Here is a 14,539-nt window from a genome sequence, read left to right as displayed (position 1 = left end):
TGGACTTAGCGCACTCTGGGGCAGAATTGAGCATTGGGTCTAAGTCTCTGGGGCTGCATGGTGGTGATTGATGGCAGCTTGGAGATTCTGGGCTTCCAACTTGCCCCAGCGCGCTTCCCATCTATTGTGGCCCTGCGCTGTGAACAGGAGGTCAGCCAACTGACGCTTGGAGTCGCTTAGCTTTAGCTGGACTCTGGAGACAACTTCTCCCTGAGTAGCACACAGCATTACATAACATAACATAACATGTGTATTTGTAAAGCACACGTTCACCCAGAGGTCTCTTGGCGCTGAATAACAGATGTTCATTGTTACACAACTCAATGGTACTCATTTTATCGACCTTAGATGGATGAAAGGCTTAGTGGACCCGCGGGGATTTGAACCTATGACCATGAGGTCGAACACACGCCCCTGCAATGGATGCATTAGTCCACTGAGCAACAAGACCCGGCAGGCGCGGCCCCTCTTTCTTGTGAGCCACCAAGTTCAGCAGGTGCAACCCATGCCCATCCAGTCGAGATCTGGGTACGAGGGGTGCCCCCATTTATGCTATGACAAGGCCCTCAAGCTGGGATATGGTTGGTAGTCAATGGGCGACTAGATTTCCTCCCTCCTGACAACCACTTCCTGGTAAACCGGTTTGACAACTGGCTTTCACTTCCCTGTCCCTAGTGCCAGCCTGTCTGCCTAACCAATGGAGCAGTCCCTCTCCCAAATGTTACCCATTTACATTTCAAATACGGCTTCTCCAAGAAGCTCGCCATTTGAGACTACACCCGTGTGCCTTCCTGCAAGAGGGAGGTAACGCCTCTCTCCAGTGCAAGCCCCTATTGCCTCCATCCTGGGAGTTGTTAGCACGCCTCCCCAAAAGGGCAGAAAGGTATCTCGTGGACCGGCTTCTCAACCAACCGTTGAGGATACAAGAGATTGAATGCAACAAAGAAGGACTATGCAGAAGATGAACGCTACAACAGGTTACACTTATTTCGACATGTGTCAAGTCAGGATTAGTGCAACAAGTTGATTGATACTTGGAGTATCAACTGTGGTCGCATCATTCAGGAGTTAGCACAGCTGAAGGGTCAGCGCGTAACCCTGTACTCGCCAATAGGGCAATCAAGTCCGTCCACAAATGTTTTGTGTTTTTTCTGTCAGAACATAAAAAATACATGTTCTGCTCATGAACAATGTTGCACCCTGCTTTAGGGGTCGGTAGGCTTGACCTAGGGGTGGTGTGCACATATTGTTGAGGGAGGTTTGTCTTTGCTGTAAATGGCAAAGCTGGCTTAGCAGTTTGACTGCTCTTCCAGTCTGCAATGACTGATGAGAGACTCGTTTCACCTATGTCACACCCAGGGTTGCACAACAGGAGACTCTCTAAATTACATGTCCTGGATACCATATACTAATATGGCATAAGCTAACTTAAGTTAAGTTAGCTTATGCCAATTGGGTATAGTCAATGTAACATACACATTTTGGGGTCCGGGCCCTGGCACAGAGGTCTGGTTGGCGGTCCAAAAACAGCAGCATCAGTCCGAAAACCTGGGGGTGACCATCCAAAAAGAGGCATTGCCTTAAACATAATGTGCACAGGGATGTTTACGCTAGGACCTAGGTTTGTGCACAGAACAAGAACTTTACACGAGGTCAATAGGCCTCCCTTCTTGTGACACTGTTGGAAAGGTCTGTTCTCAACTACTGAGTCACAAAACATGGTACGCTGCCACAACTCTTTTACATACTAAACCCATGACAGAGACGGTAGTCCCAAGTCCAACAAATAAGGACATGCTTGTGTTGCTCCTCCAGGTCAATGGCAGGTCCAGCACCTCACTCATGTCAAAGGCCAGGTCAAGGCTTCACACTCACACACAGACACAAGATTAGCCTGACACTGGGGTAAAATAAAAAAACTGGGGGCATATTATCAAGACAGGCGATAAAATTATCGCCGCTTTATCGGCAGAAAACTGCAGATAAAGCGGTGATAATGGGCTTGATAATATGCTCCATGGAATTCCAATCGAAGCCCATGTTAGATGTGAAGACATATTTATAGACACGTATTTATAGCCAGTGACAACAAAAGCTCTCAAAATAATTGTGTGAACATTCTCCCCAAATTCTCAGTAGGGTTTGCCAGGTAACCAAGACATACTGCAGTATAGGTCACTTACTTGCCCTTATATTGGCCCAGTACAGAAGGGGATGGAATTCCAACATAGTGGCATATAAATGTAAACGTTAAGCTCCTATAGGACTATGGGATTACTAACTCTCATAAGAACCCACTGAATTCTCCTTTACAAGTTACATCTGATAACAGCTCGAGCAGGTCCCTTTCAGTGCACCGGTGGAGTGGTTCCACAGACTGTATGTTCGTATAGAGGCCGAGGACAGTCGCCCATATTATCAAAAATGCTTAAAAACCTCTAGCAGTCCGGGTCATAGATATAGTGGCATTCTGGATATGATCTCTGAAGAAGCGTTTAGACAAAAATACATCACTTAAATTACATAGTTGTATAACTGTTCACCCTACCAAGGTGCTCGCAGTTTTATGAGAAACTCGTTGTACTGGGTTCTTTCATTTCACACCCTTAACAGGTACTGTTGTTATAGATCTAATACCCTCTATCGCTCAGAATAATAAGTAGCACCATATAAGAATCTTAGAAAAGTTAAAAAATGTAAAAATTAAATAAAGTACTAAATATTCTGTGGCATTTATATGGATTAACAAGAGGAGAGCTAGGAAACACGTTTGTTTGTAGCTTCCCTCAAATAATTAGATATAGATTGGGTTAAAACAACTGAAATAAATTCCTAGAAAATGGAGTGAAGCTCTGACCTCAGTATTACTAGTAGCATTTCTGTCTCTATCATCACAGGAGAGCTAGTACAATTGAAAGCAAAGAAAATATTGCAGTTTCTAGAAATACACAAAGAGGAGCCCCTCTGAGACCAGACTGGACCCTCTAATGCCATCAATTCCAGGATCCCTGGTAAAAGCACTCACGCCATTGAGTCTGGATCCGTCTAATGCCACCTATGCCAGGCTCCTGTTGAAAGCACAAATTATCTTGACAGTTTAGGAAGCAATCTCATTTAACTCCTCTTTCTGTACCATCAGCAGCCAAATACCATGAACTCATATAAAAGTTTATTTGTTTTTATTACATATCAAAAAGCACACATATTTTATTAACTTGCAAAATATAGTCATTTTGTATCATTTTTTATTTTATTCTAGCTGTCTTCTGAGTGTGCAATCAAACTCTTTATTCTCTTTTCCTATGTTCAACAATAATTTCAAAATTAGACTCTATTAGCCATCGGCCCTCGACAATACTCCCAAAAAGATGTAAATGGTGATTTTGTAGGCTTTATTTTCGGCATGTCTATCACACAACGCGAGCCTCTGTGCAGCCTGATGAAAGGTTAGCATTCGACCTGTTTTACTTAACCGTCAAGCTTTGAGACCTATCAAGAACTACATCTTAAACAGCTTTTTCTCCTAGCAATAAGTTTGCCATCATGCACTGATCCTGTCCTTTCACCAGTTTGGTTGAATGTTGTTCTGTAAATAAGAAACACCTTAAAAAAATGTACATTTATATACAATTAATCTAACAGCAAATTATTTATTCCGGCATCCAGGTAGACGTTGCACCTCTGGGGAAGTGCGGCCATGCTTGCTGCATTTCGAGATTCATGTGATGGTGGAAATGACTATCGTTTCTCCTGCGTCGGGTAAAGCATTAAATCTGAGAGCTACAGCTAACATTTCCTACTTTTACGTTTTGTGCTCTTGGACAGTGTTCTCTGTCTGTGTTCATGGTCCTTTTTGGTCAAAGGCAGGTTTGTGTTTGTGGACAGCCCAGCAGAACTCACCGCAAGGATGTTTGGTTCATGGGTTATGTCATGAATCTCTGAAGTTATCTGAAAATAGCATTGTACATAGTATCGCTTTTACAGGTAGTACAATAAGGTATATGTGGATGTTTATCTTTATAACTATTTCACAGAAAGAAAAAAACATATTTTTTTTCTTTAGCCCACACTGTGCTAGTCTCCCAATGTGTTTACGGGTATTTTAATGCGGAGAGAAATTAACATTGCAGACACCTACAATGTTAGAATTCTACAACTAACTTTTTTTTCCTTTTTCAGCTATTAAGGGACTTTTATTTTCGACTTTTTATTATCTGGGATTGGAATGTCCCACATAATTAGAATTTTATTATTTGCGTAAAACCATAATCTGCCATAACTGCAAGTCTTATGCTAACCTGTGTGTCAACAGATGGGTCAGAATTATTGTTGATGTGCTTAAAGGATTGATTATAATTATAATCCACATTTGTAAAGCGCACATTCACCCGTAAGGGTCTCTAGGCGCTGGGGGCCGTCGGGAAGATTAAGCAAGCTATTGCCCAGAGTCACATGGTGCTGGGCTAATCTGACGCCGGTGCCGAGGATCGAACCGTGATCCCAGATTCCGGAGTCAGTCGCCCTAGCCGCGGCGCCACACCTCTTCCCTACATTCACTTCACTTGTGACCCGTTTGCGTTCACTAAAGAATCATCTGTTAAGTACTCAGGAAAAGTACTTCCAAAGTCACTGCACTCGAATGGTTTAAAAAAACAAAACTTTATTAGCTTTTTATGAAACTTATACATGACACAGAGTGACAACATAACCCACCATAAAGGCAGGTACATTAGGCAACATGGTCTAACATGGCATACATAATAGTACATACATGGGTGCATTGCCTCCGCATCATGCATCGCACTCTCCAGTCTGCACATACCATCATGGGCTGCTAAACACTGAAAAGAATAAGCACTGAAGGAAACATAAGCAACAAGCTCAGATAATTAGGTATGCAGCAGTGGAGGGGGGCAGCTCCCAGAGGGGGAACTGCGACACAGGGCGGAGGAATCTCACAAGACAGGGAACGAGGAGGGGGGAGGGGAGTGAGGGCAGGGAGGGGCCACAAGAGTGCACCACAAGGGCGGCATAGGCAAGATCCCTTGGTGTGACGGGAGCACCACAAAGAGGAATGGGAAAGCGCCCTCGGGGTCCCAATTTCTAACAAATAATATAAATATATGCTGTGCACTTAGGAGTTCAGAGCGGTCTTGTCCGATGTTTGCTCCCACTGCGGCCAGTCGGGAGGTGAGGCAGGCCCGCTATGACCCACACCTACTCTGCGCAGCACGTCCTGTTCAGCCAATATCCCAGAATTTATGTCTGAGAGCCTCAACTGTAAGGGAGGGGACAGGGCCGACTTCCAGCACATGGCAATCCACTGCTTGGTGAGAAATAGAGCCAGGTCAACCAATCAATCAATCAATCATAGCATTTGTAAAGCGCACTACATACCCGTGAGGGTCTCAAGGTGCTAGGGGTGGGGGGGGGAACGCTGCTTTTGTTCGAATAGCCAGGTCTTGAGGAGTTTCCTAAAGGTTAGAAGGTCTTCGGTCTGTCGTAGGTGGATGGGGAGGGTGTTCCACGTCTTGGCGGCGAGGTTTGAGAATGATCTGCCACCGGTCAATGAATTTGTCAGGGGATTTACGCTCACTGGTGCGGGCAGTAAGACCAAATAAATAATGTAATGCACCTTTTACCAGGAGGTAACCCAGCAAATCCGAGACGTGAGAGAGTATCTCGTCCCAGTAGGCGCTGATGGAGGGATAATCCAACACCACATGAGCAAAGTCTGCAGCAGCGCTGGCTAAACAAAGGGACAGGCATCCCCAGTGCCTGCACACGTTTAGGCTATCCATTTGTGGGTGAGAAGTGTGATGCAAATAACTGAGTTGGGTATATTTAAGATTTGGTGAAGATAATTCTAGCCATCCTTATGCTTTGTGTCCCATTGCTTATCCATAAGTGTTGCATCTAGTGCAGCCTCCCAACGAGCCCTCAAAGGTGGAAGCGGTGTTCCACTATCACAGCGTAAAGTACTATGTAGGCAGGTCATAGCACGTCTGCCTCACCATGTGTGAGTAATGCTTACGAAAAATGGGAAGCCTTTGGTTCCTCATGTGCCCTATGCCAGACCTGGTATAAATGACAGGTGAGAACAGTGTAAAGTAGAAGAAAGCCCTGTAGAATACCAGGCATTCATCAGCCCCTCCAAAATGTATAGAACCTAGTCTTTGAAAAGGCCTCCCAATGTGGTGAGGCCCGCCCTTGTACACCGGGCTACATCATGCCTCAACTAGAGTGCAGGGCAGCCGGGTATCAACAGAAGGATGATTGATTGGCCTGGTGTGTAGGGGTCTATGTACAATGCTTGGTGGTATAGGTGTCGCACCAGGACCTAGCCACCTGCATAAGGATGTTCCGGCCCCCTTTATGGTCAACCACCTTACAGCCATGTAATCGCCTCAGGTGGAGATGATCTCCTGAACTTATGTCCCAGTTCTGACAAACTGTCTCCAGCCACCCAGCGTATTGGCCATTACAATTGCGCTGCTATGTAGTAATTCTCAACGTTTTTGACCCCACCCTTGGACAGCGGGCCTATAATTTGGTGATCGTGGCCCTTAGCCTCCCATTGCCCCATATCAGTGCAATCAAGGGTGATTGTAGCCCTGTGAAATACCCATGATACAAAAGGACTGGCATGGCCAAGCAGGAGTACCAACATTTTGGAGATAGCTATGCCCCTATAGGGGAGACAGGGAGGTATGTCCGAAAAGGTAGGGAGCCTCTCACGGTGGACAATGACCCCCCTATATTGCCATCTACCAGGTCTGTTAGTGTGATAAACTCTGATTCCCAGATATGTAAAGGTGTCATAGCTCCAGTAGAGGTGGGTACGGGGAAGTCTCTGTTGCTTCTCGCCTGCAGTTGCTGGCAGGGTAAAGAGATGGGATTCGTCCCAGTTCACTCTGAGGCCAGAGTGATTCAGTCAATAGGAAGCGCTGAATATTGTTTTCATCCTCAAGATGGTAAACTAATGCGTCGTCAGCTTATAATGAGACTATATGCCACTGGTCCACAACCCAAATACCACCCTCCAGGGCCCTGCTGTGAAGGGCAAATGCAAGGGGTTCTGTGGCCAGAGTGAAGGTGATAGGGGACAACCCTGCTGTGTGCCACGCTCATTGCATAGTGAGTCAGATATGGTAGTGCCCATCTGAACTCTCGCCACCGGTACATTATAAAGCAATAAAACCCATGTCAGGAACTTCAGTCCCACCCCATGTCAGAGGAAGACCTCCTTCAAGTAAGCGCTCTCCCGAAACCTGACTGTGGAGAGCTGGGCTTCGAAGTCTGCCAGTGGGAGGCCTATAATTGAGGGAGATGCAGTGATTCCAAGAATGCCCATATTGCGGAGGCGTCGGCTACTACTAGAGCGGCATACAGTGTATTGAAGTAGGAGCAGAAAGTGAGGTTACTCGCTTCCCGGGAGCTAATGATAGTGCTCTGATACGAGACCTGGGCGAGTCTGAGCGGACGAGCCCGGCAAGAATTCACATGCTCCTTGTAGTCCAGGGCACCCAATTTAATTAAAGTAGTACTGTGTGTGAGCCTCGCCTGCGCGAGTGGAAGCTGTCCGGTTAGTGGGTAATAGCAGTTAGTCCGTTCCAATTTCTGCTTCCAATCATTGAAGCTACTCTTGCAGCACTAACGGCCCCATGAGAGTGAGAGCTGGATTGGGTGGTGATCAGAGGAGGTTCGCCCAAGGTGTTCAGCCTGCGACACCCTGGACGGTTTATCAGCACTGCAGTATAAGAGATCAATTCTGATGTGGAGGCTGTGTGAACGTGTAATATGAGTATTCCCTAGATACTGCGTGAAGGTAGCACCAGGTGTCCCATACCTGAGCATGAGATCCCCGTTGCTGCAGGTGTTTTATCAATGAAACAGACTGTGCATCAGGGATTGGTAAATGGGATCGAAAAGCACATCCACACCACAATTATAATCACACCCCCAAAAGCACGGAGTAAGTGCAGCAGTTGGTAATACTAGGGTTAACGAGTCCAGGAAATGTGCCTGGTTGGAGTTTGGGACATCCAATGATACAAGGGAGAGGAGTTGGCCTAACAGCTAGGGCGCTCGACCTCGGACCTGGGGACCTGGGTTCGAGTCTCGGTAACGACGCCAAAACCTCCTGTGATTCTGGGCAAATCACTTAATCTCCCCATGCCTAAAATGAAAGTGTGTCCTCATGTAACGTAACTGGAAAATATGTAAAAGCGCTCTGATAACTGATTCGGTTCAAGTCTAGTTCGCGCTATATAAAACTGCAAAAAAAAAACCCAAGGGAAATGGGAAACCCATCTAGCCACCCTTCAACCACCACATGCCTCCCTTCGGGATCGGTTTTAGTATGCAACACTGAGTGAGGCACCCCTGAAGCAACCCAAATCAAGATACTCCTGGCATATCTTGAGTACGTGGGCACCACCACTGTACCTCTCCATCTCCTGTGCACCCCCTTCAGACCAGGGGAAGAGAGGTGGGTTTCTTGAAAGCAGGCTATGTGTACTCTGCGCCTCCTCAGGAATTGGTAAATGCGATACCTCTTAACATAGATGGATATGCCTCTGACATTCCCGGCAAAGTGATTACTGACTTGCATAATTAATGTAACAAGAACGGAACCCACGCCCACCCCACCCACAGCATGGGCCCCTCCAGCCCCACATCAATGCTTACCATTAAGTAAACATGAATACATAAAAAGCAAAAAATGCAAAACCAATACGGCAACTTCCTTTCCCAAGCCACTACACCAATGGGCAATACGCTGATGTGGCGGAAATGAACCAAAAATGAAGAGGACCCATGTGTCCAGTCCACTGCCGGCTCTGGGGCCCCCCGCTTATGATCTTTAGTAAAATACGTATAAAGTACAGCATACTAGTATGGCCCCAACTAAGCGAGGGCAACCTCCTGGTGCAATTCGCTCAGCAGACGTAGCAACCCGTTGAGGTGGCTCATACCAGAGCATCCGCTGACATGGGTGTGAAGTCTGGGCCTCTGCGCAGCAGAGCGTCCATCAGATCAAAGTCCGTAAACAATGCTGCAAGGTCTAGTCCTTCAGCCCCAACCGAGGGTGGGGGGAGGGAATGTGTTGTATTTTTCAGTTGTGGCAACAGCCTGAGCCCTCTCCCTGGCCGCTTGTTCCTCTGTGGGGCCTGCCCTCCTGTCTCTGCCCTGAGATCGCCAACATCTCTGCGCCTGCCAGCCCCCAGGTTTTCCCATATCTCTGGATGGTGACACAATGTCCTGGCCCTAAAGCCAGGTCCACTCTCCCCAGATCAGACTTTTTGGCCACACAACCGGCCCATACAAAACATGTAGCAGAGCGAGAATTCTGCCACAGCTTAAGTGGAGGGGGGACCCCCCACATAGGACTCCTCCGTGGTAGGAAACAACATGGTGCAACACGTTATGTTCGCAGAATTGCGGCAGCCCATCAGAGTCACAAGGGAGAGGAGTGAGCCCTCTCATGATCGCCGCTCTCTGCTCGGGGCCCCAATCGTGCAGGCAATGAAGACTGGAAGTAGGGGTCGTCTGCAAGGCTTCGTCCAGCGCGTCTAAGCTGGGAGGGTGCAGTCATTGGGGGTGCCACACACACAATGTCGGCAGCGGCTCAGCTGATTCCTTCTGCTCGTGCAACAGGCTTGCTCAAGTCAGGCAGTGCAGATGATCCTCAATTGTAGCCCAGCAGCAGGGTGGCCCCACAGCTCGGACTACGCCTGACATGGCACGGGCAGGTCCAAATCACTGCTCAAGCTCCTCTTAGTCAAAGCGGAGAAAGCCTAGTTGAGATGTAGGCTCTGGCCACACCCGAGGCCGTGCCTTGGTCAGAGTATACAGGCTGCTTTCTGGGTGGGCCAAATCTTAGGGCAAGCTGCTAGCCCGCACCACAACACAACAGGCTTCAAGGGTGAGGTAAGTGGGAAGCAGGGTGCGCCGGAGGAAGGATCCTTGGAGGATGGATGGCGATGGACTGGGCTCACGGAGATCAGTTTGTTGCAACTTACTCAGATGCCATCTTGACCACGACCCCTTCCTCTGAGTGTGTTTGCAGATGTCTTTGTAGTGTTGATAATTGACAAAAGCTCTTCACATATTCACTGCGTTTGAATGTTTTTTCCCCGGTGTGTGTTCGCTGATGTCGTTTTAAGTGTCCTGATTGACTAAAGCTTTTCCCACATTCACTGCACTCAAATGATTTTTCTCCTGTGTGCATTCGCTGGTGTCTGTATAGGATTGAGGACTGACTGAAGCTCTTCCCGCATTCACTACACTTGAATGGTTTTTCCCCTGTGTGTGTTCGCCAATGACTCCTTAATGCTGACAAGTCCCTAAAACGACATCCACATTCATTGCAACGATATGTCTTTTTCCGAATGCGTGTTGTCTGAGGCTGTTTTAGGCTTGATAAAGATCTAAAATTCTTCCCACATTCATTATGCTTGAATAGGTTTTCTCCAGCACGTGTTTCCTGAGGAATCCTTAATGATGAAGATTCACTAAAACAATTTCCACGTTCACTACAATGGTGCAGTTTTTCCATTGTGTGTGTTCTATGATGCTTTTTTAGGTTTGCTGATTCACGAAAACTCTTCCCACATTCACTGCACTTGTAGGGTTTTTCCCCTGTATGTGTCCTCTGATGTCTTTGTAGGTTTGAGATTTGCCTAAAGCTCTTCATGCATTCACTGCACTTGAATGGCTTTTCCCCTGTGTGTGTTCGCTGATGGATCCGGAGATTTGAGGAAGCAGTAAAACTACTTCCACATTCATTGCATTGGTATGGTTTTTCCCCTGCAAGTCTTTGCTGATGTCTTTGGAGTTGTGATAACTGACTAAAGCTCTTCCCGCATTCACTGCAAATGAATGGCTTTTCATCTCTGTGTGTTCGCTGATGTCTTTGTAGGTGTGATAACTGATTAAATGACTTTTCACATTCACTGCATGTGAAAGGCTTTTCCCCTGTGTGAATTCTCTGATGAATCCTTAGCTTTGAGGAGTCCCTAAAACTACTTCCACATTCAATGCAATCATACGGTTTTTCCCCTGTATGTGTTATATGATGCCTTTTTAGGTATGCCGATTCAGAAAAGTTCTTCCCACATTCACTGCACTTGAATGGCTTTTCCCCTGTGTGCATTCTCTGATGCATTCTTAGGGTTGAGGAGTTACTAAAACTACGTCCACATTCATTGCAATGGTATGGTTTTTCCCCTGTGTGAGTTTGCTGATGGCTTTTTAGGCCGGATAATCGAGTAAAGCACTTGTCACATTCATTGCACTTGAATGGCTTTTCCCCGGTGTGAGTTCTCCAATGCATCCTTAGGTTTGAGGCTTCACTAAAACTACTGCCACATTCATTGCAATGGTATGGTTTTTCCCCTGTGTGTGTTCGCTGATGCCTTTGTAGGTCTGATAATCGAATAAAGCTCTTCACACACTTAGTGCATTTGAATGATTTTTCTCCTGTGTACGTTTCCTCGTGGCAGTGTAGAAGGGATGACAAACTAAAGCTCTCACTGCTTGCATTTGAATCTTCTTTCTTGGTTGGTGTCTGTGGGTCAGGTATGTATTTGTCTACATCACATGATTGTGTTTCCTGGTGGGACGACATGCTTGATAAAGCACTTGTACTATTCTTACTTTCCTTTATGTGCGTCTTATTTTGCATGTCTTTGCTCTGATTTAAAAATACAATGATCACTAAATACTTGCTACACTCATAACATGTGTAAAGTTTCCTTGTGGGTGATTGTGTCTTTAGATTAGATAAAGGTTTTTCCAACTGGCGCTTAAATATTCATCTTCCTTCTGGTCACTGCAAACTGGGACAGTACTTTAGACAGCAGAACTCCTCTTTCCTTTACACTTCACTTGTTTGGCTCCATTCCGTTGTGCTTTTTTTCTTGTTGTGGTTTGGCCAGAAAGAGTTTCCAATACACCTAGAGCACTGAATGATGTTCTGTTATCATTTTAGGACAAAAAACACTCCTTTAAGCACATCATACTGATCACATGACAAAAGCTGGAATTGTGCACCAGTTTACAAAGTAGGTTGTTTCTCAGCATTGTTGCCTTCAATTTCTAGACATAATGTCTTCGTCTTGTGGCATGGAGGTGCACAGCTCAGACTCTTACAGTCACTGAATTGGCAATTAATGCTTCTTCCAGGATCCAACACTTTATGTGCAGGTTCGTCTGTCCCTGGCTCCACTGATGTTTTCCTTAAAACTGGAGCTTATCATTTATCATTTCTTTTTTTTTTAGTTTTACAGCATTATCATCATTATTCATAATCATTTCATGGCTTGTTTTCTGTTGAATGAAAAGAGATTTAAATGTAATAAATGCAAATGGAATGGAATGTGAATATGCAATATTTAACTTGTTCTAAAAACCACTTTACCATCTTTTAAACTTATCAAGGGCAATTTCACTATACATAGATATTTAAATAAACATTCTGTTGAACATGTCACATCTTATTTGTTTAGCCGCTTTGATGCGGCATACATTTCCATCTCTGTGCTGGCGAATTCTACGTGTGCACAAATCTCCGACGCACATGCCCACAGTGATTGTATAGGGAAAGCCACAATAAAGTTCAATGAGCAAAGATGAAATCTAATCATAATGAAACACGATTGAACATGCATGGTAAAAGACAAGTAAAATTGCTGTTGGCTTTGAGACTCACGATCTGGTATTTCATTATACTGATTAGACATACATAGTTCAGTTTTTAGGCAGATCAAGGGAGCTAAGAAATTGCTTTGTATTTCGCTGAGGGATATGACCTGGCATCTAATATAATTTTCATGGCTTGGGATTCACAATCATGTGTATGGATTTCATATTGGCTCTTTTTTTGGAAGATCAAGCAAGCCGTTTAACTATCTGCTGACTCTCCTCATATATTTTCAGTTGAAAGGTCTTTTTGTTGCTTTTTTCTCTATTAAAAAGGGCCCTACGGGTCTGGAGTCCTGTGGACAGTCTGTTTTCATCTTCGTTTGCACCTTACACCCTAGGTTGTTTTACTGCAGAGTCCACTGCCTTTTATAATTCCCGAACTGCCCTCAAACAATCTTTATATTCCCGTTAGTTATAATTACCTTTCCCCATAAACTTGCCTTAAAGGCCTCCCACACTGAAATAATTTGTGCCAAATTAGTGTTGATTTGACAAAAATAATTAATAATCTAGTTTCTTTTTTACAGGTTTGGTCTAAAGGGCGAAGCTTATCGTATCGCCATCTAGGCGTATGCCTAGTATAAACATCTATCTCTACCACCAACAATACTATTGAGTGATCTGAAATGGAGTTGTCCAACATACAAGTTATCCCTCTTCTCAAAGCTCACAGAATAAAAACAAAAATGTCTTTTTGAGATGCATTAATAAACTGTTTTTGAAAAGCATGTATATTCTCACATATCAGGATTATCTAACCACCTTGGGTCAATCAAGGCATAATCTTGCTGAAACCGGAGCAGTAGTGCTGCAGTTTTGGGTTTTAATTGTCTCTTCTGAGGGGGCGTGGCTAGCAAGCCAGCATGGCGGACGGAGCCTGCTAGAGCTCCGGTGCCGCCGGGGGAAAGTAACTACTGAACGCCGTGCCAGAGGGCCGTCCTGCATATCCGACGGAGGGAATCTGTCCCCAAGGTGCCCTGCTAGACTCGACGGCAATTTGAGGGCTCTAGGTTCTGCGGGAGTCCGGCGGGCCGCGACCAAGTATCTGCGGCCTTGCTACCCTCAGAAAGCCGGGGCCTCGAGTACGGGCGGAGCCCGGGACGCGGTGCGCTGCCTGCTGCGGCGGGGGCTGCCGTGCGACGTGTGGCTCGGGTGACGCCTGATGTGGAAAGGAGCCCGTGGGACCTGAGCTGGGATCAACCCCTTTCCCCCACACTGCCACCGAGGTGAGAGCTGAGACGGCTGGGAACGACTGCCCGGAGAGGGAGACTGCCGCATGAACGCGAGCCCTACCTGCTGGCTGCTGAAATCCCGGGACCGCGCTGCGCTGCCACCTGGAACCGGAGCCTGGTAGGATTAGCGCTGAGCGGGGGCCACACGAGACACCAGAGATAGTGCTGCACTGCGCCTCTTGCCGTCCCCCGCTGCCTATCTCCTCCCCCCCCTCCCCCACTGCTGCCATTGCTGGCGCCGGAGGAGCGTGAAAACGGGACAAGGCGAGAGTTGGTGACCGGACCTGAGCTGGAGCAGCAGGGGGAGCCACCGGGACTACCCGAGGTGAGGAGGTGGTAGTGCCCGTGGGTGAGATCACTGGTCTGGATCAACATTGCGCCAGGGGGTGAGGACGTGGCCGGGAGGCCATAACACAGCGACGACGCGGGAGCGGCCTGTGGCCCGACGAAAGGCGCGCAGCTAGATGCCACTGCCAACAAAAGGGGAGAACACACACTCGCCGGGCCTAGCCCTCGGGACGCTGCGGTCACTGGCACCCATCCTACGAGTTGATCTCTGACGCCCCTTAGAACTGAAAGAAGGCGTAAGTGAACTGCAA

At 46.6% G+C, this 14,539-nt stretch overlaps 1 protein-coding gene across 1 annotated transcript; it reads right to left on the bottom strand.

The window, feature by feature from the left end:
- Positions 1–4,640: 4,640 nt before the first annotated feature.
- Positions 4,641–12,300, bottom strand: LOC144807175 (uncharacterized). The gene has a single exon (XM_078673071.1). It carries the CDS (start codon positions 11,687–11,689, stop codon positions 10,022–10,024), a length of 1,668 nt encoding a protein of 555 aa, XP_078529197.1. The 5' UTR covers positions 11,690–12,300; the 3' UTR covers positions 4,641–10,021.
- Between the last annotated feature and the right edge of the window lie 2,239 nt (positions 12,301–14,539).

This window comes from Lissotriton helveticus, chromosome 1_2, assembly GCF_964261635.1.
Source record: "Lissotriton helveticus chromosome 1_2, aLisHel1.1, whole genome shotgun sequence".
In the NCBI taxonomy this organism is placed as follows: Eukaryota; Metazoa; Chordata; class Amphibia; order Caudata; family Salamandridae; genus Lissotriton; species Lissotriton helveticus.
This window is presented reverse-complemented; position numbering and strand designations above follow the sequence as displayed.

What these genes read in the sequence shown, in the direction of transcription:
- LOC144807175 (XM_078673071.1), bottom strand. Translation starts at nt 11,689, where the DNA reads ATGCAAAATAAGACGCACATAAAGGAAAGTAAGAATAGTACAAGTGCT.